Source organism: Podarcis bocagei (assembly GCF_964188305.1).
Source record: "Podarcis bocagei genome assembly, chromosome: 6".
Lineage (NCBI taxonomy): Eukaryota > Metazoa > Chordata > Lepidosauria > Squamata > Lacertidae > Podarcis > Podarcis bocagei.
Window position 1 is genome coordinate 92,406,279 of NC_138130.1, and position 23,121 is coordinate 92,429,399.

A 23,121-nucleotide genomic window follows, 5' to 3' on the forward strand; every position below is an offset into this window, starting at 1 on the left:
CCAGTGGCTATCACAGAATCATAATCTCATAGAATAGTAGAGTTGAAAGGGACCTCGAGTGCCATCTAGTCCACCCCCTGCAATACAGGAATCTCAAATAAAGAAACCATGATAGATGGCCATCCAACCTCTGCTCAAAAACCTCCAAAGAATACTTTTCTCGAATAGAGCTGTCGTCAAAGAAATTATGACTTCAGGTGCTTGCTACCAAGCACATTCTTTTATAATAATAATAATAATATATTTACACCAGAGAGAATCATTTCTATGGCCAAGGTGCCTTCAAATGCTTTGAAACGAGGACTGGGGGCAGGTTTGCAAAATGTATAACGAATGCATAACAAATTGAGACGGCGTGTGCATGCCTCTGTTCAAGTGAAACATCTGAGGAATTCTGAGAAGGCTACCAAAATCGCATTGCCGGGGAGGGTGTAACTCTGTACATCTGTTGGCCGTCAACTGGATTTCGCCTAAAACAAAACCTCAAGCAAGTTTCATAGGAATTTGGAAAGGGGTGGGGGAGTCAAAAGAGCTTCAGCTAAACAACCAAAATGCCTCAGAGCGATTTCACGTGCACCTAGATGGAGAGGGAAATAAAAACACACATTCCAACCTTTCGGTGGATACACAAATGTCTACAGTCCAATGTAGAGGTTGCAAATGTAAGGAATGTAAGCGACAATTCCAAATGTGACATTATTGCCTGCTGCACAATGCTATAGGATGGCATGGCATCAACACAGGAGGGCACTGTAATAATAATAATAATAATAATAATAATAATAATAATAATAATAATAATAATAATAATAATAATAATTTATTACTGTATACCCTGCCCATCTGGCTGGGTTTCCCCAGCCACTCTGGGCAGCTTCCAACAAGAAATAAAAAATACATTAAAAATTAAAAATACACCCCCACCCCATTTTTATTTTTACAAGAGGTGTCTATCCCCCTTGTATTTCCTAACAAGCAGCTCTTGAAAGATAGAAGACTTTCTAGAGTGCCGTATGATGGCGCAGCATGAAGGAATTCCAGAAGAAGAAAGAGAAAGGAACTATCCATCTTATGGGGAAACTGGTAATGAGCCATTCAAGACGTTTCCTGAAAGAGGAAATTTGGACAAATCTGCCCCCACTCCCATTCCAATTACAAAGGGAGATTGGCGACATAGCATCCAAATTATAAGATCAATCAAATATGTTGAAATCTAGACAGGGTTAACACTACTAACATATGAGCTTCCCTAGATATGACATGAAAGAGTTTCAAATCTGGCCAAAGTTATATCATAAAAGTAAATAAAACGTTTTATCCACTGGCTGATTACTTACCATTGAACCAACCAATATCCGATACACCAATCACGAACCAATTTGGATTAAGTGATCATTGATATAACTTTGCTCTTAAGTGGATTTTAGATGCCGATATGACAATAATCACTATTTTTGTTCTCTCAGGCCTTTTGTGAATTCTTAACGTGCTTGAAACATCTGCCCCATGTTATCAACATCTCTATATCTTTCTCTCTCTCCTGTACGGTTTTCAGACCCTTTTAAAGTATAACTGATATTTTAAACCTCATTTGTTTAAAAATTGTAAATGAGATTGAGGTCATTGGACAAAGGATGGTTTGAAAAGCTTCTAAATAAAATAATAAATTCTGGACTGCAGAACTATAGGGAGCCTTGTGTGTCATGTTTTAGTCAAAGTAGAGTCCGAAAGCATTCTTGTGATAAGTAATTTAACAAGTTGCAAAAACACACTGGGTGAAATATTGAGTTCTACCCAGACCCATTGAAATCAATGGATTTAAATGTCCACCCACATCTCAGAGAAATTTTTAAAAAAAATTATTTGGGATTAACTGTCGTTTTAGGAATTGCAAATTAAACAATATGTCTTTGTTTTTGAACAAGCAGTTAGAGTTATTTGAAGAGCGTGATTTCTGCCGATTCTAATACACACTGGCCCAATTCACACCTCCCGGACTAATTTGTGGATCAGGCTGTAATTATACTTCAGATTTCACGCTTTTCCAAACAGTGTGATATACTTCTTGGCTTGAAAGAACTAACAAAATGTGCCAATGGATGTATTCTAGGATAAAAAAAAAGTTTAAAAATGCAGTATGTTGAGATAAAGTATTATTTAATACTCCCCCTCCCCAAACACACACACATATTTAACTAATATATATATATATGCTTTCGTAGATTTTCACGGGTACAGGAATGCAGGTTTTGGTGTCTTCGGGTGTCTTCCCGTGTAAGAGTTGGGGTGTCTAGGCGACGTTTCGACGAGGTCTCACTCGTCATCTTCAGGCTGGTGCTTTCGGCTTCTTGTTACTGGAACAGAGCAGGATCTCAGTGTTTGAGTTCCTATAAATACTGTTGAGGGGGTGTGGTGTATAGCCTCCAACGTTCTGGGCAGAGAGGAAGTTCCTAGGTTAGTGTGCCTTTTCTTCTTTTGTTCATTAATTACTTGAGGGATATCTTGAGTGATTTCTTGAGTGATATTCTGAGTACCACTTAGGAGGGTCATTAGGTGTGGATTAGTTGCTAAAGCTTTCGTGTCTTGACCTCTTGAGCTTGTGAAGAGTTTTTCTGAGAAGATGGCTGTACTGCAAATAGTTGTGCTCTGGCTTGGCTTCGTGTATAGGGGCGAGCTGTGGTTTTGTGCCCTGTGCCAGCCAGATCTGTGTAGGGATTGCAGGGGGGTGCAGCATCCGGAGGTGCCACTATGGTTTGGCTACTGGATGGTGTCTGTAATTTATCTGTGGAGAGGGTCTTGTTGGTGTCCTCTCACAAGACAGACACACACACCAACAAACTCCACAAACTAGAGAAACGCCAGAAGCCCAGCCACCCTCCACAACAACCCATGAAACAAACAGTACATAACATATCAGACAGGATCCTCACCTCAACTGAAACCAAAGTACTCTCCAAAGGTTTCAACTTTGCAGTCGCCCCGAGACGCATCCCCACGGAAAACATCATATGCGGAGTCGAAGCTAGCCTAACCAAAATCAACCCAGATGAAGCCAATAAAATCAGACTTGAAGTCACCAACATCCTCTGCTCCAGCAAACCACCAAGAAGCAATTTACACAAAGAAGAACGGAAAGCACTCACCAACCTGAGGAAAGACAACAACATAATCATTCTCCCAGCAGACAAAGGTAATGCCACTGTTGTGATGAACACATCGGACTACCAAGCAAAACTATCAAATCTACTCCAAGACCCTACCTACCAACCTATAAAAACAGATCCCACCACCTATCTGGAAAAAACCACCAAATCCAAAATAAAAGCCTCTCCTATCAGTGAAGAAATCCAGCTAAGAATCATCCCCAGAGAAAAATCATCCAGATGCCCCAAACTCTACGGTCTCCCCAAGATACACAAAGAAGGAACACCACTCAGACCAATAGTCAGCTCCATAGGCTCACCTCTACAAAATCTCGCTAAATTTCTCGCTAAGCAACTTCAGCCCTATGCAGAATCTATCGCTTCACACGTTACAAACTCCTTCCAGTTCATAGAAACAATAAAGAAGCAAAACCTACATCCCGATGACCTACTTGTGAGCTTCGATGTTGTATCTCTCTTCACACAAGTGCCCATTAATGAAGCCTTGACAGCCATTCAAAACAAATACAATCCCCCCGAATACATCCTGGACCTGACCAACCACTGCCTAACCAACACGTACTTCATCCACAATGGACAAAGATACAAACAGATAGAAGGAGCACCTATGGGATCACCCCTCTCTCCGGTCATCGCAAATCTGTACATGGAACACTTTGAAACCAATGCTTTAGACAAGTCAGAACACAAACCCAAACTTTGGCTCAGATATGTTGACGACACCTTTGTAATTTGGCCACACGGGAAGGAAAAACTAGATAGCTTCCTCACACATCTCAACAGCCTACACCCCAAAATACAATTCACTATGGAAATAGAAGCCAACAACCAACTTCCCTTCCTTGACGTCCTAATCTACAAAAAACCTGATGGCTCCCTAGGACACACTATCTACCGGGAAAAAACACACACCAACCGCTACTTACATGCACAATCACACCACCACCCTGCACAAATAAAGTAGCCAAGACTCTCATCTCCAGAACCAAACGCCTGGCTGACAAAGACCACTTGACAACTGAGTTACAGAATCTCTCAAATGTGTTAATCACCAACGGATACCAGCAAAACAGGGTTACGAAGCTAATCCAAAAAGAAACACCCCCCAAAAACCAAGACACAGAAGAAAACAATGGCATGGCCCTCCTTCCTTATATCAAGGGCACTACAGATAAAATTAGCAAAATCCTCCATAAACACAATATCAAAACAGCCTTTTGCACCAACCAAAAAATAGCCAATATCCTCAGAAACCCCAAAGATAAAATCCAGCTAGAAAACCAAGGGGTCTATGAAATACCCTGCAAAGTCTGCCCAGCCACGTACATTGGACAAACAAACAGACGAATAAATGCACGTATCGCAGAACACAAGAATGCCGTCAAAAAAGAAGAAAAAACTTCCTCTCTTTACCAACACATGAAAGAAACAGGACACGAAATTAATTTTGCAGATTCCAAATTGCTCTTTAACATGGAACATCACCACAAGAGAATAATCATGGAAGCCATCGAGATAGAGAAACACCCTCACAACATGAACAAGCGTGACGACACGTCCCGCCTGCCAGACATCTGGAAATTAGCCCTCCCCACAAAAACCGACACCAGAACCAGAGGCACACAGAACGCCATCTCCAATCAACCACACCAGACCCAAACCCAGACCCTCTCCACAGATAAATTACAGACACCATCCAGTAGCCAAACCATAGTGGCACCTCCGGATGCTGCACCCCCCTGCAATCCCTACACAGATCTGGCTGGCACAGGGCACAAAACCACAGCTCGCCCCTATACACGAAGCCAAGCCAGAGCACAACTATTTGCAGTACAGCCATCTTCTCAGAAAAACTCTTCACAAGCTCAAGAGGTCAAGACACGAAAGCGTTAGCAACTAATCCACACCTAATGACCCTCCTAAGTGGTACTCAGAATATCACTCAAGATATCCCTCAAGTAATTAATGAACAAAAGAAGAAAAGGCACACTAACCTAGGAACTTCCTCTCTGCCCAGAACGTTGGAGGCTATACACCACACCCCCTCAACAGTATTTATAGGAACTCAAACACTGAGATCCTGCTCTGTTCCAGTAACAAGAAGCCGAAAGCACCAGCCTGAAGATGACGAGTGAGACCTCGTCGAAACGTCGCCTAGACACCCCAACTCTTACACGGGAAGACACCCGAAGACACCAAAACCTGCATATATATATATATATATATATATATATATATATATATATATATCACAGATTAATGCAGCAATGGGATGTAACAGACTTATGAATGAACATACGAATTGACATGGATCAGACATCCTTAAAAAGCAGTAGGGAAAATCTATTTATTTATTTTTTTATTTATTTATTTATTTATTTATTTATTTATTTATTTATTTATTTATTTATTTATTTCCACCCTGCCCATCTGGCTGGATTTCCCCAGCCACTCTGGGCGGCTTCCAACAAAATATTAAAATACAATAGACTATTAAACATTAAAAGCTTCCCTAAACAGGGAATATGATACAGAAAAAAACACGAGGAAAGGATCAGGAGGTGAACTATTAGGTAAGAAGAAAATGTGATTGAACCACTTCTTTCCTCTCATTATGAGTGAAATCTTACATGAGCGCAACGTGACAGAAGTCAACACAAGATCTAAACCAAAACCCAATTTCGCTCCACTGGTTTCACTTTCCCAGTGTATCATTAAAACACCTCACACACTCTTTCCATCTGCAATTTGCTTAATGCGAATATTATATGTCAAGAGTGCACTGAGTGACAGACTTTCAGAGGAGAGAAAATTCTTACTCATTTTATTAATGTGCATTACTGGTTCCCATCAATTTTTTTTTAAAAAAGAAAACAAACCTTTTTTTTTCCACATAAAGGAAATTGAATATCTAAACGCAGGTTTTTTAATTTGAAAGGGTTATTTCTAATTACATGCACAATTGCTAATCCATCTGTTTACCCCATGCTGTAAATTTCTGTGGTTATGCATGCTTGAATAACGATTAAAATTTTAAATATTGTAAGGAGTCAAGTTAACGTCTCAGGGTACAAGTCATGCAAAGTATTATATATAAAATAGAGGGGGGTGTTCCTCCTCTGGAAACAAAATTAAGCCTGGTGTATATTTTGCTCAGTTTGTTTACTGCAAGTATTTCCTAAACATGAAAAGTTCGAACTCTATACAGTGGTGCCTCGCAAGACGAAAAGAATCCATTCCGCGAGTCTCTTCGTCTTGCGGTTTTTTCGTCTTGCGAAGCAAGCCCATTAGCGTCTTAGCGGATTAGCGCTATTAGCGGCTTAGCGGATCAGCTGATAAGCGGCTTAGCGGATCAGCTGTTAAGCGGCTTAGCGGCTTAGGATCAGCTGATAAGCGGCTGAGGAAAAAGGGGGGAGGGGAAAAAACCCCGCAGGAACTTGCAAGACATTTTCGTCTTGTGAAACAAGCCCATAGGAAATTCGTTTTGCGAAGCACCTCTAAAACGGAAAACCCTTTTGTCTAGCGGGTTTTCCATCTTGCGAGGCATTCGTCTTGCGGGGCACCACTGTATACCTGACAAGGGTTTGAAAAGTGTGTGCATGGCCTTAGCAAGAACAAAAATAGGGTGCTCTCTCTCCCTCTTGTTCACCCCCCCAATCTTTCCAGCTCTCGATTTTTCCACAAAACTCCTTGAGTATCTAAACTGTTGATTGACATCCCTCCGTCTTGGGAGACAATGGGGGAACACGCCTTTTGGGGGATGAGGTCAAGCTGTTGGAAGGTTGCAGCAATCAAGCTGGAAACTGGGCAATTTAGTTCTGTGAAGAAGACCAGAGGCCTGTTAAGAGATTCTCACCAAAGTACCATTCCCATAATTCCTTGAGGGAAGCTACAAAACAGGTATAAAAAACATCAGTCTGGGTTTTGCACGGATTGACGTTTGTTCAGAATGAGCTTTAAGGAGCAGATTTTTGCAGGAAACGCTCTGGGGCAAAATAAATGAAGGGAGCTTGGATACGGAGCTTTAAGTCGCAGACCATGCCTGGAAAAAGCAGAGGGAACCTAAGTGTGGATGAAGCCCAAGAGCTTCTGCCGGTCGCAGTAGACCAGATTTCCCCAACTGCCGCCCTACAGACTACAACTCTTAATAACTCCCACTAGCACCTTGATGGCAGAAAGTGAGGAGGAATTAAAGAACCTTTTAATGAGGGTGAAAGAGGAGAGTGCAAAATATGGTCAGAAGCTCAACATCAAAAAAACAAAGATCATGGCCACTGGGCCCATCCTGACAAATAGAAGGGGAAGAAATGGAGGCAGTGAGAGATTTTACTTTCTTGGGCTCCATGATCACTGCAGATGGTGACAGCAGTCACAAAATTAAAAGATGCCTGCTTCTTTGGAGAAAAGCAATGAGAAACCTAGACAGCATCTTAAAAAGGAGACATCACCTTGCCAACAAAGGCCCGTATAGTTAAAGCTATGGTTTCCCCAGTAGTGATGTATGGAAGTGAGAGCTGGACCATAAAAAAGGCTGATCACCGAAGAATTGATGCTTGTGAATTATGGTGCTGGAGGAGACTCTTGAGAGTCCCATGGACTGCAAGAAGATCAAACCTCTCAGTTCTTAAGGAAATCAGCCCTGAGTGCTCACTGGAAGGACAGATCCTGAAGCTGAGGCTCCAATACTTTGGCCACCTCAAGAGAAGGGAAGACTCCCTGGAAAAGACCCTGATGTTGGGAAAGATGGAGGGCACAAGGAGAAGGGGACGGCAGAGGACGAGATGGTTGGATGGTGTTCTCGAAGCTACCAGCATGAGTTTGACCAAACTGTGGGAGGCAGTGGAAGACAGGAGGGCCTGGTGTGCTCTGGTCCATGGGGTCACAAAGAGTCGGACACGACTAAACGACTAAACGACTACAGCACGATTATTGGTTAGGGATGTTGGAAGCTGAAGCCCAAAATGTCCAGAGGGCACCAGGCTGGAAAGAGCTGAAGTAGGCAATATTGAGCTAGATGGGCATCTGGCCTGACTTGGTATAAAGCAACTGCTATTGTTTCTGTGATTTCTAAATAAAATTAGGTATTGAATGTGGAGCCCTTACTTGGCTCCTAGCCGCAGTGTCTATGTTTTACATCCACTGTCAGAGGCATCAGGCCTCTGAATGCCGGCATCTGAGAACTGAAGGAGGGCAGAGGAAGATATCATGTCCAGCTTCCAATGGGCATCTGGTTAGCCAATATGAGAACAGGTGTCAGGAGTCCGTGCAGGAGCCAGGCCCTGTGACCAGTAGGGCTTTGCAGGACTGGGGCCTTCCTAACTTTGTTCTGGAGAGGCAAGGCGCGGCCACACAGGTGAGGCCGCTTGGTAACTCACTGCAGCACCTGGTGGCAAGAACCGGGAAGCGATATAAGGTCAGCATTTCCCTTTGACTCTTTGGAACAGCAACGCGTTCCCTGCCTTGCTGCATTTGGCTTCTGGCTTCCTGATCCTCCCACCCTTGACTTCGTGACTCCTTGCTCCCTGACCCTCGGACCCTTGACTTCGTGACTCCTTGCTCCCTGACCCTCGGACCCTTGACTTCGTGACTCCTTGCTCCCTGACCCTCGGACCCTTGACTTCGTGACTCCTTGCTCCTTGACCCTCGGATCCTTGACTTCGTGACTCCTTGCTTCCTGATCCTCAGACCTCGGCTCCTTGACTCCTTCCTTCTCGACTCTCGGACCCTTGACTTCATGACTCCTTGCTTCTCGACCCTCAGACCCTTGACTTCATGACTCCCTGCTTCCTGACTCTTGGACCCCTGACTTCTTGACTCCTTGCTTCTCGATCCTCAGGCCCTTGACTTTGTGACTCCTTGCTTTCTGACCCTAGGACCCCTGACTTCTGGACTCTCATTCCTGCTACTACCCCGTCATCTTGCCCCCGGTCCCGACGTCCTCAGCCAGGACTTCGAGCACCCGTAGACTGGACCGTGACAACAGGATGCTGGACTAGACGGGCCATTTTGCTGATCCAGCAGTCTCTTCCCACCAGAATGGGATCCATTTAAGGTATAGCTGCCACAACACTTCTGGGTTTTCTGCTCACCTAATTCCATTGCTGGCGGAGAAGGCACATTAGAACCATGCAATCAGGGCACTTACTACAATCTATTCCTGCTGCCCTCCTTCCCGGTTGTCAAGAAATAGGCCAACGTAGCGGAGATGAAAGGGGCAGGGAGGGAGAGGAAAGTAAGCCAGCTCTCCGACTGCCAGCTGAGCCAGAGGGAACAAGCAAATTAAGATCCAAGGCATGGGGGAAACTAGATAGAGAGGGAGCAGAGAAGAAGGGGGGGAATAAAACTGCATATACCACAAGATATGGAGCACGCGCCTTCTATATATTTATCACTGAAGCACATACTACACATGCAGTATTTGAGGAAACGAGGGCTTTGAAGGGGGAGGAATCAGTTCTGCGGAGATAAATCATGCAGCAAGGCGGCTGGAGACATCAGCCAAAAGCCCCCAGAGCTGCCAAGGAAAGCTGCATTATCTCGGCTCAACAGCCAGCTTGGGATGCTTCCCTTCAAACATGGTGCAACCCTTCTGTCACTTTCAGACTCTGAGCCTGGAGCTGAAAAACGTCCACCTTTGGAGGCCTGGATGTGGGCCTCTGAACCCACATCAAGGAAGGCCTTCTCCTCGCAATCTCCAAGAGGCAGCTGAAAATAGTGGGAAGGTTTCCACACACACAGTCAACTGGAATCCTATAAGCAAGAGGCTTTGGGGATTTTTTGTGCATGTGTGTGTTTTGGGTTTTTTAATGCATGTGCAATATAACCTCAAGGAGCACTGGGAGTTTTAGAAAAGAATTGAGACTGAACTGACATTTAATAAATTGGGTTGCACAGTATCAGCCACAGAGCTCCCTCTTAACTATTTTACACACCATTAGCATCTTTATAAAGTATGTGCAAACATTTCATTTATAATGGCTAGAAATGTGCCAACTTCAATGTCAGTCACAGGATCAAGGGTTGGAGAACCTGTGGATCTCCAGGTGATCTATTTATAAAATATAATTATTTACCAATATTTCCTTATAAAAAAAATCAGAGCAGTTTACATGCAGTGAGCTTAATAATAATAATACTAATAATATTCAATTCATACACCGCCCTATACCCGGAGGGGTGTGGGTGTGTGGGTGTGTGTGTACACACACACACACACACACACACACACACACACACACACACACCATTAAAAAAAGTTAACATCCAAAATCAGATCACTGCTTTGGAAAGATGTATTCTTAATCACCAGACACAATAGAAAAAGATTTCAGCAGGTGTTTAAAAAGTTGAAACAGAAGATGCCTGCTAAACCTCTATTGGCAGAGTATTCCACAGGACCAGGAAGATGACACTTAAGAGGCTCAATTTCTTCTTGTTGATCAAATGAGCTGCACCAACTATGGGAACAACCAATGTTGTTGGATCCGAACTCGCACCAACCTTCAGCAAGCATGGCTAACAGTCAGGGGTGATGAGAGCAGTTCAACAACCCTGCAATATCTGTGTTTGTTTAGCACTCTTTCAGCCCTCAGACTGGCTTTCTGACTGACTGTGGAAACTCCTTCCTGACCTGACCCAGTTTTAAAACCACTGCAGCAGCACAGATGAAGAAGCGCTTTCCTTCAGGCCAAGTGGAGGAAGAATTTCCTTTGAAAAGGAGAGCAGGCATGCCTTGTACATCAATTAGTAAATCAGTGGTGGTGTTGTTAAAAATAATAATAATGAATTACTTTCCAAGAAAGGAAGAGATCATTTGGCAATTTTAGATTTTTAAGAAAAGGTATAAAGTATGGCTAGTAAAGTCTATTTATTGGTTTGTGGCATTTACGTCCTACCCCAAAATGGCATGCAGCGGGGGTAGGGCACCCTCTTCCTACAGAGGGCCATGAGGCTTCACAAGCAAACTTCCAGGGGCCGCATGCTAGCAATGAGTGGGGCCTCATATAAAAAATAACAGAAATGAAAGAGGTGTGAGCAACTGATGTGGCTCTAGAAGAGGGTATATTCCAGCTACGGAAACCTCAAAGCTTCCTGCGAACATCCATTCACATTCTCAATCCAGGCAAGCAACAGTCATTATCCTAGGAACACAGTAAGCTGCCTAAGCCAGATCATTGGCCCTTCGACTTTTGTAACGTCAGCTATGATTGGCAGCAGCTGTCCAGGGTTTCAGGCAGGAGTTGAGCCGAGTAATGTGTACAAAGGCACACATACTAGGGTAAAGCATAAATGCACTGTATTAAGGATAACTGCTTTGGAAAAATGTGTGCATTCAACAAACATGTATGGAAAGGTGTATATTGGGATAAATCTGCACTAAAATGCTGGTAGACATTTTTTAAGAAAGAAAGGATCACAAAGAGATCAGGTGGAAACGTGGAGAACTTGAAACTGGGAAAATGTGATACTGAAATGGACAGATTTGCCCATCCCTACTGGGGATGTCCAACCGCCATGGAAACCAAAGGATGCATCCTGCCAGAACCCCGGAAGTCCCGGTGTGCACCACAAAGCAGATAGCCACACCCCTGTGTCCATCTGCATCCACACACAGATTTGCTTCCTGGATCAGGGCATCACATTTCATTTCATTCCAGTTGCGCGGCGAGTTCCCGGCCCCCCCAGGTAGAAATAATGGCACATGACAGAATTATTAAAGTTAATGGGCTAAAAAAGGCCACAACTTTATTGGTTACAGGTGATGAGCGGTATTGGCTTAGGCATTGGAATTTGGACCTAACCGACTATCTCTGACTTCAGGCTGTCTGCTTGAAGTCCGGGAAGGGTTAACCACCAGTCCTACTGATGCACATCAACGAGGAATTCCCCCGGGGTCACCGATAGGCCCTAACCTCGCTAGGCTTCAGACAGGGCCACGCCCCCTGGAATCCTTTAACGGATTACCCTTCAAAATGTGGGGCAGGTGATGGCGCTACCTTCCCTTTTTCCGAGCAGCTGGCGTGCGTGCGGGCAAAGAGGGAGATCCCCAGCCGCGTCCTGCCTTTAAAGGGGCAGGCCACACCCCCGGAGCAAGCCGATTGGCTGGCCGGGGGTGACGCAGCTGGGAACCGAATCCCCCAGTCATGCAAGGGCTGGCCTCCCACCCCCTGGGCACGTGGAGGGACCGTGAAGCCCGCAACCCGACCTCCTCCCTAAGGCGGAAGTGGCTTTGCTCCTTTTGTACCATTCCTTTTTTTCTAAGAGAAGCCCAAAGCTGCTGACAGCAAAGAGAAAAACAAGTCAATTAAGGCAAAATATCAGAGCAAGCAATATAATGAAACAAAGCATACGTCAAAATACAAAACCGGGTCATGGCCATGTCCGTGTTAAAATAATAACACCATAAATCTTTCTAAGCCTCATTGATTCAGGTGGAGCGGTTTTCTTTTTCTTTTTTTATAAGATATTTATTAAGATTTTCAAAATATTACAAACTAAAAATAAAAAAGAGAAGAAAATACAAAATAAAAATGGTTAAAAAAAGGTGGAGCGGTTTTCAGGGAGGAGGTTGCGAGTAGGGAAGGGAATCTCTAATCATTCTCCCTGCATTAATTACGCTTACCGAGGGTGGGTGGGTGTGTCTGAGCCTAATTGCTGCACAGGAGGTAGAAGGTAAAAAAGTAAGGTAATGGGGCCCCTGAGCGGTTAAGTCCAGTCGGATTCAACTATGGGGTGCAGCGCTGGTATCGCTTTCCAGGTCGAGGGAGCCGGCGTTTGTCCACAGACAGCTTTCCGGGTCATGTGGCCAGCATGACTAAACCGCTTCTGGCGCAACGGGACACAGTGACGGAAACCAGAGCACACAGAAACGCCGTTTACCTTCCCGCCACAGCAGTACCTATTTATCTACTTGCACTGGTGTGCTTTTGAACTGCTAGGTTGGCAGGAGCAGGGACAGAGCAACAGGAGCTCACCCCATTGCGGGGATTCGAACCGCCGACCTTCCAGTCAGCAAGCCCAAGAGGCTCAGTGATTTAGACCACAGTGCCACCCACAGGAGATATAGGCTCCGGTCACCTAGCGATTCCCCACCAATGGACAATACACATACACTTCGGGTTACCTTGGGCAAGATAAAGCGACTTGCAAATAAAATGAATGAATAAATGAATGAATGAAATGGCTACACACACAAATGATCACAGCCCTTGAGGAGAGCATTTTCTTAAAGCAAGCCCATAGCTGAAAAGGTTGCCCCTCATCCTTGCATATGGTTGTTAATGAATAGAGATGTGTTGTTTTAACTACATCCAAATTAGTTGCACTCAGGGTAAACCCAGTGAAATCAATGGATTTAAGATAGGTCTGTCGATTCCAATGGTTCTATTCTGAGCATGACCCAGGGAGCAACCCTACACACAAGAAGCTGGTGTAAAAGCAAGGCGGCATAACTTAAGCTGGAGTAAAGTAAACCAGATTCAAACTCCATTCAGGAGCAGTGTTGCTGCTGGCTGAGCTGGCCTAAGCCTGACAGAAGCAAAACAAGCCTTTGAAATAGTGCTTGAGGTATACCAATCTTTTTACCAGCTTAACTCATGCTGCAAGACCAAGTCGAACAGGCTTAGGATCCAGACTAATTCCCTCTCTTTGGTCCTGCCCCAATCCCATTTTCCGTCGGCAACCATGCTGCAGCATTCTGCACTAAACTGGCATTCTGCACAAAATCTCAGGGTCCTGAGGCAAAAAAAAAATCCCACACTGCAAGGGGTTGGACTAGACAACCCTTGTGGACCCTTCCAATTCTAAGATTCTATATAGGGCACTGCAGTCACCCAATCTTGAAGTCACCAGTGTCTGAACTACTGTGGCAAGGCTCTCCAGGAATGCTTGCAGCTGGCATATCAAGGGTAGTTGCAAACCTTTGCTTCCAGGTACTGAGGCTACTTGCACTTCCAGTGACCAGGTAAAGGTAAAGGACCCCTGGACAGTTAAGTCCAGTCAAAGGTGACTATGGGGTTGCAGTGCTCATTTCGCTTTCAGGCCAAGGGAGCTCGCGTTTGTCCACAGACAGCTTTCCGGGTCATGTGGCCAGCATGACTAAACCACTTCTGGCACAACAGGACACTGTGATGATAACCAGAGTGCATGGAAAAGCCGTTTACCTTCCCGCTGCAGCAGTACCTATTTATCTACTCGCACTGGTGTGCTTTCAAACTAGGTTGGCAGGATCCAGTGACCAAGCAGAATTCAAAAGTTGTCCCCACCCCCCCAACTGTGTACCTACTCCTTCGGGCAGAGTGAAATCCCATTAAAAGTTCAAAAGGCACACGGGAGAATACTTTAGAAAACCCACCCATATTTATGAGGCACATAAATTGACCAGCCTGAAGGCTTAATTGAATATTTTATGGTATGTGCAACATCACCTATGCTTATTGCAGAGCATAAAAGTACCCATGAACCTTTTATCTCTCAGGAGTAAGGGCACATTAAAAGAACATTTATTTACTGTGTCCAAAAGATGGGAAAGATGTTCTAAAATGATTGTGGAAGGAAAAGAATCGCTACTTGCTTCGAAGATTCAATTAGGTAGTATTAGATCTTATGTTTTCTTTAGGGGGAGTTTAGAGTAATCCACATTATTGCTATCCTCATTATTGCTATTAATTTGGACGCCACATTAAACCATAGGTTAGCAAACAAACTATGGTTTAGTTCAATGTCGCGGGAAAGGTTTTGCTCTGCTCCCCGCCACCTCGCTCCTGCCGACGACTGAACCCATGGTTTGTCCACCCCAAAGAAACCATGAGCAGTAGGCCAAGAACAAATCTTGGTTACTGATTATGATCTGTGTGAGAGAATACAATGACAAACCTGGGACTGGACATTCCAGCAAGCCAGGCTGTGGCGGTGCAGCAGCAGCAGCAGAAACAAGCAAAGAGCAGGGTGAAAACTCTTCAGCAGCCTGCGCCAGCACTGAACCCTAGTTTGTTCTGACTACAGCAAGCCTGCAACTTGCAAGGGGGTTGTGTGCCAGGTATTGTGTCTAAAGCCAAAATTGTACATAGTCAAAACGCGTTGGGTTCAGTGTCAGGTGGGACTGCCAAAGTCACACACCCCCCGAACCCCACCTGCTTTTGGACCGATTTTTATTTTTTTATATTTATTTCCCAGGCACATAAAACTGAATGCACACAATTTAAATGCACCTAAAATGCAGGCTTACTGTACAGTTTGATTTAGTTAAAATATACCGTTTAATTTAGTTAAAATATAGTGCAGACTAGGACACCACGAACTTGCATTTATTTAGTTTGAAAATGTTTAAACCCTTCTATCTGATGAATATTTGGTGAATTATTGTATTTTAATATTTTGCTGGAAGCTGCCCAGAGTGGCTGGGAAATAAATAAATACATACATACATAAATAAATAATTATATTGATTTAATATAAAGACTGAATTATTTCTTATTTTATTTTTGCTATAATAGTTCCAAGACAATGCTTTCAACGCTGCATAGATTAGAGACTTTTAACTGTACTGCATCTGACAGTTTGGGTCAATTCTATATATCCTAAGCAGCTGAAACTGTTCCATTGCTGGTGGCTGCACAGCAGAGCAGCTGAAGTTTCTGGAAGGAGGTTCAAGGGCACCCCCACACAGAGAATAACGCCACAATAATCCGATCTACAGTTTCCAAAGGTTTTGTGATGGGAGAGAAAGAGGGCACTGCTGGCAAAGGGACAGAACCTGGAGAAAAGCAATACTGTACTATAACCGGCTGTTTGGCAGTACCAGCTGATTGTCAAACAATATAATCAGTCCCAGTACTTCTCCAAGATGAAAACCTTATGAGTCAAAGGGAGTTCATCCACATCATATGGGAATACCATGGGATTGGCTATTGCATTCTGCCTGGTGCTCCCGTGTGTCGCAAGACTTCTTTCTTTCTTTTTAAAAAAAGAAGTGTGTGATGGTTTGAATTAAAATTCACTGCTTCCCTCGGAGCACAAAAAATTGCAATAAATCAATGCAATAAATTACTGCTATGCTTTGCTGTGAAATTAACACCCATATATGGGAAATAAAGCGGCAAATTTATGGCTGCAATCAATCTGTTTTAATGTATATAACTCCATCATGTGTTTTATTTACCTTCCCACCATTCCCTGCCTCTTACTCAGGGGTCAGCAAACTTTTTCAGCAGGGGGCCGGTCCACTGTCCCTCAGACCTTGTGGGGGGCCGGGCTATATTTTGAAGGGGGGGGGATGAATTAATTCCTATGCACACTGGGAAGAATGGGGCGGGGGATTCTAGAGTAAAATTATGAAGCTCTTGCTCAAAACCATGGTTTGTCTTTTTTATGTCTGGAAGAACCAATTATAGCTAGCAAAACCATCGTTTGATATCATGGACCTCTGCCCTGAATCAAATGGAGGGGAACCAACATTGAGGCATGATAATGTGAACCAGTACAATGCCTGTTTAAATTATGTGTAGTTAGAAAGAAGGAACAGATTTTTATACCCCATCGTTTTCATACATATGTATTATGCAAAGTAGTGGCGCTGTGGTCTAAACCACAGAGCCTAGGACTTGCCGATCAGAAGGTCGGTGGTTAGAATCCCCGCGACGGGGTGAATTCCCATTGCTTGGTCCCTGCTCCTGCCAACCTAGCAGTTTGAAAGCACGTCAAAGTGCAAGGAGATAAATAGGTACCGCTCCGGCGGGAAGGTAAACGGCGTTTCAGTGCGTTGCTCTAGTTCGCCAGAAGCGGCTTAGTCATGCTGGCCACATGACCTGGAAGCTGTACGCCGGCTCCCTCGGCCAGTAAAGCGAGATGAGCACCACAACCCCAGAGTCATCCACGACTGGACCTAACGGTCAGGGGTCCCTTTGCCTATTATGCAAAGCAGCTTTCAATACTTAAAGCATATAGAATGTGCATGTTAAAATATAACAAGCAAACATACCGTATTTTTCGCCCCATAAGACGCACCGGCCCATAAGACGCACCTAGATTTTAGGGGGGGAAATAAAGGAAAAAAATTTTATTTCCCCCCCAGGTGCGCTGCGCTACACCAGGAGCTTGGGGCGTGCGGAGCTCAGCGCGCCCCAAGCTTCTGCGTGCCGGCAAGGTCTCCGCTAGCGTGGGAGAGCCGGGCGCCTCTCCCAGGGCTAGCGGACCCCTGCGCTAATCCAGAAGCTTGGGGCAAGCTGAGGTCAGCGCGCCCCAAGCTTCTGCGTGCTGGCAAGCAGTCCGCTGCCGCTGCGGGAGGCTTGGGGCGGCAGCGGACTGCTTGCCGGGATGCAGAAGCTTGGCGCGCGCTGAGCTCAGCACGCCCCAAGCTTCTAGGGGCGCGCAAGCAGTCCGCTGCCGCCCCAAGCCTTGCGCACCCAGCGGGACCTCCTGCCGGGTGCGCAAGGCTTGGGGCGGCAGCGGACTGCTTGCGCGCACCTAGAAGCTTGGGGCGTGCTGAGCTCAGCGCGCGCCAAGCTTCTGCATCCCGGCAAGCAGTCCGCTGCCGCCCCAAGCCTCCCGCACCCGGCAGGAGGTCCCGCTGGGTGCGCAAGGCTTGGGGCGGCAGCGGACTGCTTGCGCGCCCCTAGAAGCTTGGGGCGTGCTGAGCTCAGCGCGCGCCAAGCTTCTGCATCCCGGCAAGCAGTCCGCTGCCGCCCCAAGCCTCCCGCACCCGGCAGGAGGTCCCGCCGGGTGCGCAAGGCTTGGGGCGGCAGCGGACTGCTTGCGCGCCCCTAGAAGCTTGGGGCGTGCTGAGCTCAGCGCGCGCCAAGCTTATGCATCCCGGCAAGCAGTCCGCTGCCGCCCCAAGCCTCCCGCACCCGGCAGGAGGTCCCGCTGGGTGTGCGAGGCTTGGGGCGGCAGCGGACTGCTTGCGCGCACCTAGAAGCTTGGGGCGTGCTGAGCTCAGCGCGCCCCAAGCTTCTAGGTGCGGGCAAGCAGTCCGCTGCCGCCCCAAGCCTCGCGCACCCGGTGGGACCTCCTGCCGGGTGCGCGAGGCTTGCAGACACTCGCCGGAAGCAGGGGGAGCCCTCCAGAGGGCTCCCCGTGCTTCGGGCGACAGGCTGCTGCCCCAAGCCTCGCGCACCCGATGGGACCTCCTGCCGGGCACGCGAGGCTTGCAGGCATTCGCCCCATAAGACGCACCCCGATTTCCCCTTCATTTTTGGAGGGGAAAAAGTGCGTCTTATTGGGCGAAAAATACGGTAATGAGAGCGTGCATAGCTGATGAAAAAGCATGCACAGAGAAATGACCAAAGTTAGTATTGTAGACAATATGCAACCTTTCTTAAACTTGGCAAAACAACAACAACAACAACAAAGGGTCTGATCATTCTTTTGACTTGTAAATACTCTATATGCAAAATGCATGCACACATTTTAATGGCTTCAGTATAGTGGCATGTGTTTGTTTTGTCAATGTGACGGGACAGTTGGTTGCATAAATTATGCATAGACCATGGTTAATGCTTAAGCCTGCAGCATGAGGAATAACAAAGGAGGAGTCAAGTAATGAATCATATTGGGAAGTACAGTTCATCTAGAATTCTAGGCTACATTCTAAATCGGTTACATACATACATACATACATACATATTATCTTGCTCTTAATTTTTTATCAAGGGTGATAAGTTGGCAGCCTAAACCAATCTTCTTTGACTCCTGCAAATGTCAATCAAGACATAACATCCAAAACTACTGGACATGTTGAAGGGACCTGGAGTCCAATACATAATGATTTCTTTGGCCTACAGTGTCAGTTGGGAAGGGGTATGGAGTGAGGGAAATGTTTTCAAAAGTTGTAAAATTATCCCAAACTATAATGCTACATATCTGATATATGGAAGCAAATGTGTGAATTGTTTAAGCAGCGAATTACTTATATTACAGAGCATCACCACCACCACCATCACCATTTATTTACTTATCATTTACTTATTATTTATTGAATATACACATGGCAGTTCACTGATGAAGGAACTGGAGAACACAGTTTATCTGGGGTTTTTTGCTGCCTTAAGTTTGTATCAGTACCACAGCTTGCTGTTTAGCAGAAATTGTACGATTTTGGTGTTTCAATTTGTTTTTAACAGGTCTGTGGCCGTACAATAAAATTTGTCGTTGCTGCAGGAGAAATCGGTGGCTCTTCAAGAATACAGAAGCAACTGGTGACTGCAGCGGTTAAGACATACCTGGCAGATACCCAACCTGCCTTCTTAAAAAGGAAACGTGATTTCACAATCACTCTAGGCAACACGGTTATACCCATGTTGGTTTTGTGTGTGTTTTACATGCTCAAAAAGCCACGCTGCAGTTTAGCTTTTGTCCCTTCCATTCCAAAGCAACCCCATGAACGGCTTGATCTTAACACCTCTTGCAGAGTAAGCTTGTTCGAAGCATGATCTCTCTCTCCCACGTGGCCCTGCATGTTGGAAGAACATCACTAATATCTACTGGTTTCTTCATTTCAGAAAACTGAGGTTTTACGGATACGAACTCATTGTAGGTGCATGTGCTGTGCCTCACGGTTTGAAATTTGCATCTGTAGTACTATGAAAGGCTTTCCAGACTAATGAAGAAGCAAAATAAATTACAGGGCTACATGGAAAACCTAAAATGTGTTTCCAGAACCTATTACATTTGAAGAATCCAAGGGAGGGTCTTGAAATCAGACTCAAGAGTCAACCAATAACACAAGGAAGTCTTTGTATAGACAGCCATCAAAATACAAAATTCAAGGTTGTATAGCGGGCGGGCATACCGGTGCAGTTAGAGGAGGCATCGATAGTTTAATAACATTAGAGGCACGGGGGGGGGGGAGAGATTTCCCCAAAAGCTTAAGAAAATGCTTAAAATGTAGTTTAAAAGCCTTGGTAAAGAAAGGATTCTGGCTAGCCTTTGCTGTTCTTAAGAGCACTAACAAAAGAAGGGCTTTGTTGTTGTTTAGTTGTTTAGTCATATCCAACTCTTCGTGACCCCATGGACCAGAGCACGCCAGGCACTTCTGTCTTCCACTGCCTCCCGCACTTTGGTCAAACTCATGCTGGTAGCTTCGACAACACTGCCCAACCATCTGGTCCTCTGTCGTCCCCTTCTCCTTGTGCCCTCCATCTTTCCCAACATCAGGGTCTTTTCCAGGGAGTCTTCTCTTCTCATGAGGTGGCCAGAGTATTGGAGCCTCAGCTTCACGATCTGTCCTTCCAGTGAGCGCTCAGGGCTGATTTCCTTCAGAATGGAGAGGTTTGATCTTCTTGCAGTCCATGGGACTCTCAAGAGTCTCCTCCAGCACCATAATTCAAAAACATCCATTCTTTGGCGATCAGCCTTCTTTATGGTCCAGCTCTCACTTCCATACATCACTACTGGGAAAACCATAGCTTTAACTATACGGACCTTTGTTGGCAAGGTGATGTCTCTGCTTTTTAAGATGCTGTCTAGGTTTGTTATTGTTTTTCTCCCAAGTAGCAGGCGTCTTTTAATTTTGTGACTGCTGTCACCATCTGCAGTGATCATGGAGCCCAAGAAAGTAAAATCTCTTACTGCCTCCATTTCTTCCCCTTCTATTTGCCAGGAGGTGATGGGACTCCTTCATGGATCACTGCCTTGTTGTGGCGAAGGGGCTTGAATAAGAGAAGCTATGAGCTATGTCATGAAGGGCCACCCAAGACGGACAGGTCATAGTGGAGAGTTTTGACTGAATGTGATCCACCTGGAGCAGGAACCGGCAAGCCACTCCAGTTTCCCTGCCATGAAAACTCCATGGACAAAGACAACAGGTATATAAAGAAGGGCTACATCTGGTTGAATCCAGAAGATAGGGCTCCCCCAAATTTCAGGTGGGTGGAATTCCGCAGTCTGGTTGAAATCCTTTAACTACAGGCCTTAAATAGATTAACATCTGTCTCAACAGGAAATGTTCACTGGCTGATACTATCACATTGTCAAAATAGGTATGTATCATTTCATAGGATACCTGAACACCTGAACTCCAGGGTGACATAAACATTAAACCAAGGCTATCCAAGGTCACAAAATGTGAGAATTATCTGCATTTTTGTTTAATGCATACATCAATTTGTTTACAAACCTATATGATTTCCTGCTTAATTTTTCACTCTTACATCATGACTAATTGCACGGGTTGACTTAACGCTAAGTGGCAGTTACGAAAAAGACAACCACCCATCAGCCATCAAACTGAGCACTGTGGGAGTCCTTAAGAGCTATTTCTTCATGGGATTATTCCTTGCCGCACAATTCCAATTAAACAGAGACCGTCTAATCAGCACTACGCTTCCCTCAACGCCAAGAGACTTCTTAGGACAAAGACACCTCTAAGCTGCAACTCGGACGACAGAACTACCAGTTTTTCACCCTCTTCATGCGTCAAGGACAGTTCATAATTGCTAGATTGGTTGACAGCTGATGAAGACTTCCCCAGTTAAGCCATGACAAATGTAACTCAGGGTCTGGCTACCATTTCAGTATGTTCTCATTAAGGCACATATCTGAAAAGATGTGCAATAATCATACAAAATCTTTTGTTGACATTGGTGATGCGGACTGCAAATTTTTCTGCTTCACTAAGTTCAATAGTGTTGCAGGAACTCCCCCCCCCCCAATCCTTCAGTTTGTACAAACATGACACACACACACACTCACACACAACATACGTGACATTTCTGTTATAAATTCATAGTAAATCAACCATACATCGGATTTACACCGGTCCACTTTTATTTTGCTCCATGAAGGACTATCAAAGGGGGACGGTTTGATACAGGACAGCCATAATCCCTTAAGCGTACTAACACGTACGCAGGAGCCCTACCCAGTTGGCATGACAACCTTGATGGTCCCAGACAGAAGACCATCAAGGTCACAAAGGACTTGCATATGGGAGTGGATTCAACATGGACTGGAACAAAGGACAAAGATCAGATCTTCCCTCTGGGGGCCGGAAACTGCTAGCTCCCCTTTGTCCTCTAGAAATGACTCATGGGGAGGGGGAAAGGAGGAACCAGCCAGGTGACAAGATACTCAGGTTACCTCCATAACTCCTCCCTCAACCCCTCCTTTTTGTGATGTGCCAATGATGTAGTCATGCTGTAGTTGTGATGTAGTTCTAGGGGTGTAGGTTGGGGGATTAGTAACTAATAAAATTTGGGGTCTTCTTTTGTTCTGGGTTTCCATTTTGTTCCACCTTGTGTCAGGTGGGAGTCCTGTCGCGACAGTCTTCAATAAAAACCAAGCCTACTGGCTGCTGTTTTGCTCTGGTATTCCTAGCTGGTGTCCTTGTTTTTTGTCCAAGGGAGCCCACAAACTCGTCCGTTAACAAGACACAATGAATGGATGCAAACCCCAAATAAGTATGAGGCCACTAGCACCATGTTGGTTTCCGCCCTATGCATCTCCCTATTAGCAACAGCTTAACAAACGGCTGGTCCAGAAAGAGATAAAACAGTACGTACACATTAAATCTGCCAATCATCTGTACACATATCGTGTCAACAGCATACAAGGTTGGAAGACATCTCCTTACCTGTTTTGGTATTGATGATGAAAAAGTTCTGAGGGTTCCCACTGGTAATCCTATAGGTCATCTTTTCATTTGTGCTGGAGTCAGGATCCTGAGCCTGTATCTGAATAACTGATACATCCTTAGGAGAGTTTTCCAAAACAGATGGGTAATATATGGGTTCAGAAGTCAACGGAGCGTTGTCGTTCACATCTTCAACCTCAATGTAGACCTCAATGGTGGTGTAAAGTGGAACAACACCACGATCTGTTGCATACACAGTTAACCAGTAGGACTGAGTCGTCTCTCGGTCCAGGATATCTGCAGTATAGATAACTCCTGCAAAAAAAGACGTGATGGGGGAAAAAGAGATTCAGGATCGTTGGTGAAGATAAGAAAATATAACTGTTTCAA

At 45.1% G+C, this 23,121-nt stretch overlaps 1 protein-coding gene across 11 annotated transcripts in view; it reads right to left on the reverse strand.

The window, feature by feature from the left end:
- Positions 1-23,121, reverse strand: part of FAT3 (FAT atypical cadherin 3) — a 745,081-nt gene that overhangs the window by 503,162 nt on the left and 218,798 nt on the right. For all 11 annotated transcript variants that reach the window (XR_014008884.1, XM_081197246.1, XM_081197247.1 and 8 more), the window contains exon 3: positions 22,732-23,046. Coding sequence is in view for 10 of the 11 variants with exons in the window: in XM_081197246.1 (XP_081053372.1) it covers positions 22,732-23,046 (315 nt within the window). In the remaining variant the exon portion in view is untranslated. The remainder of the gene's footprint in view (positions 1-22,731; positions 23,047-23,121) is intronic.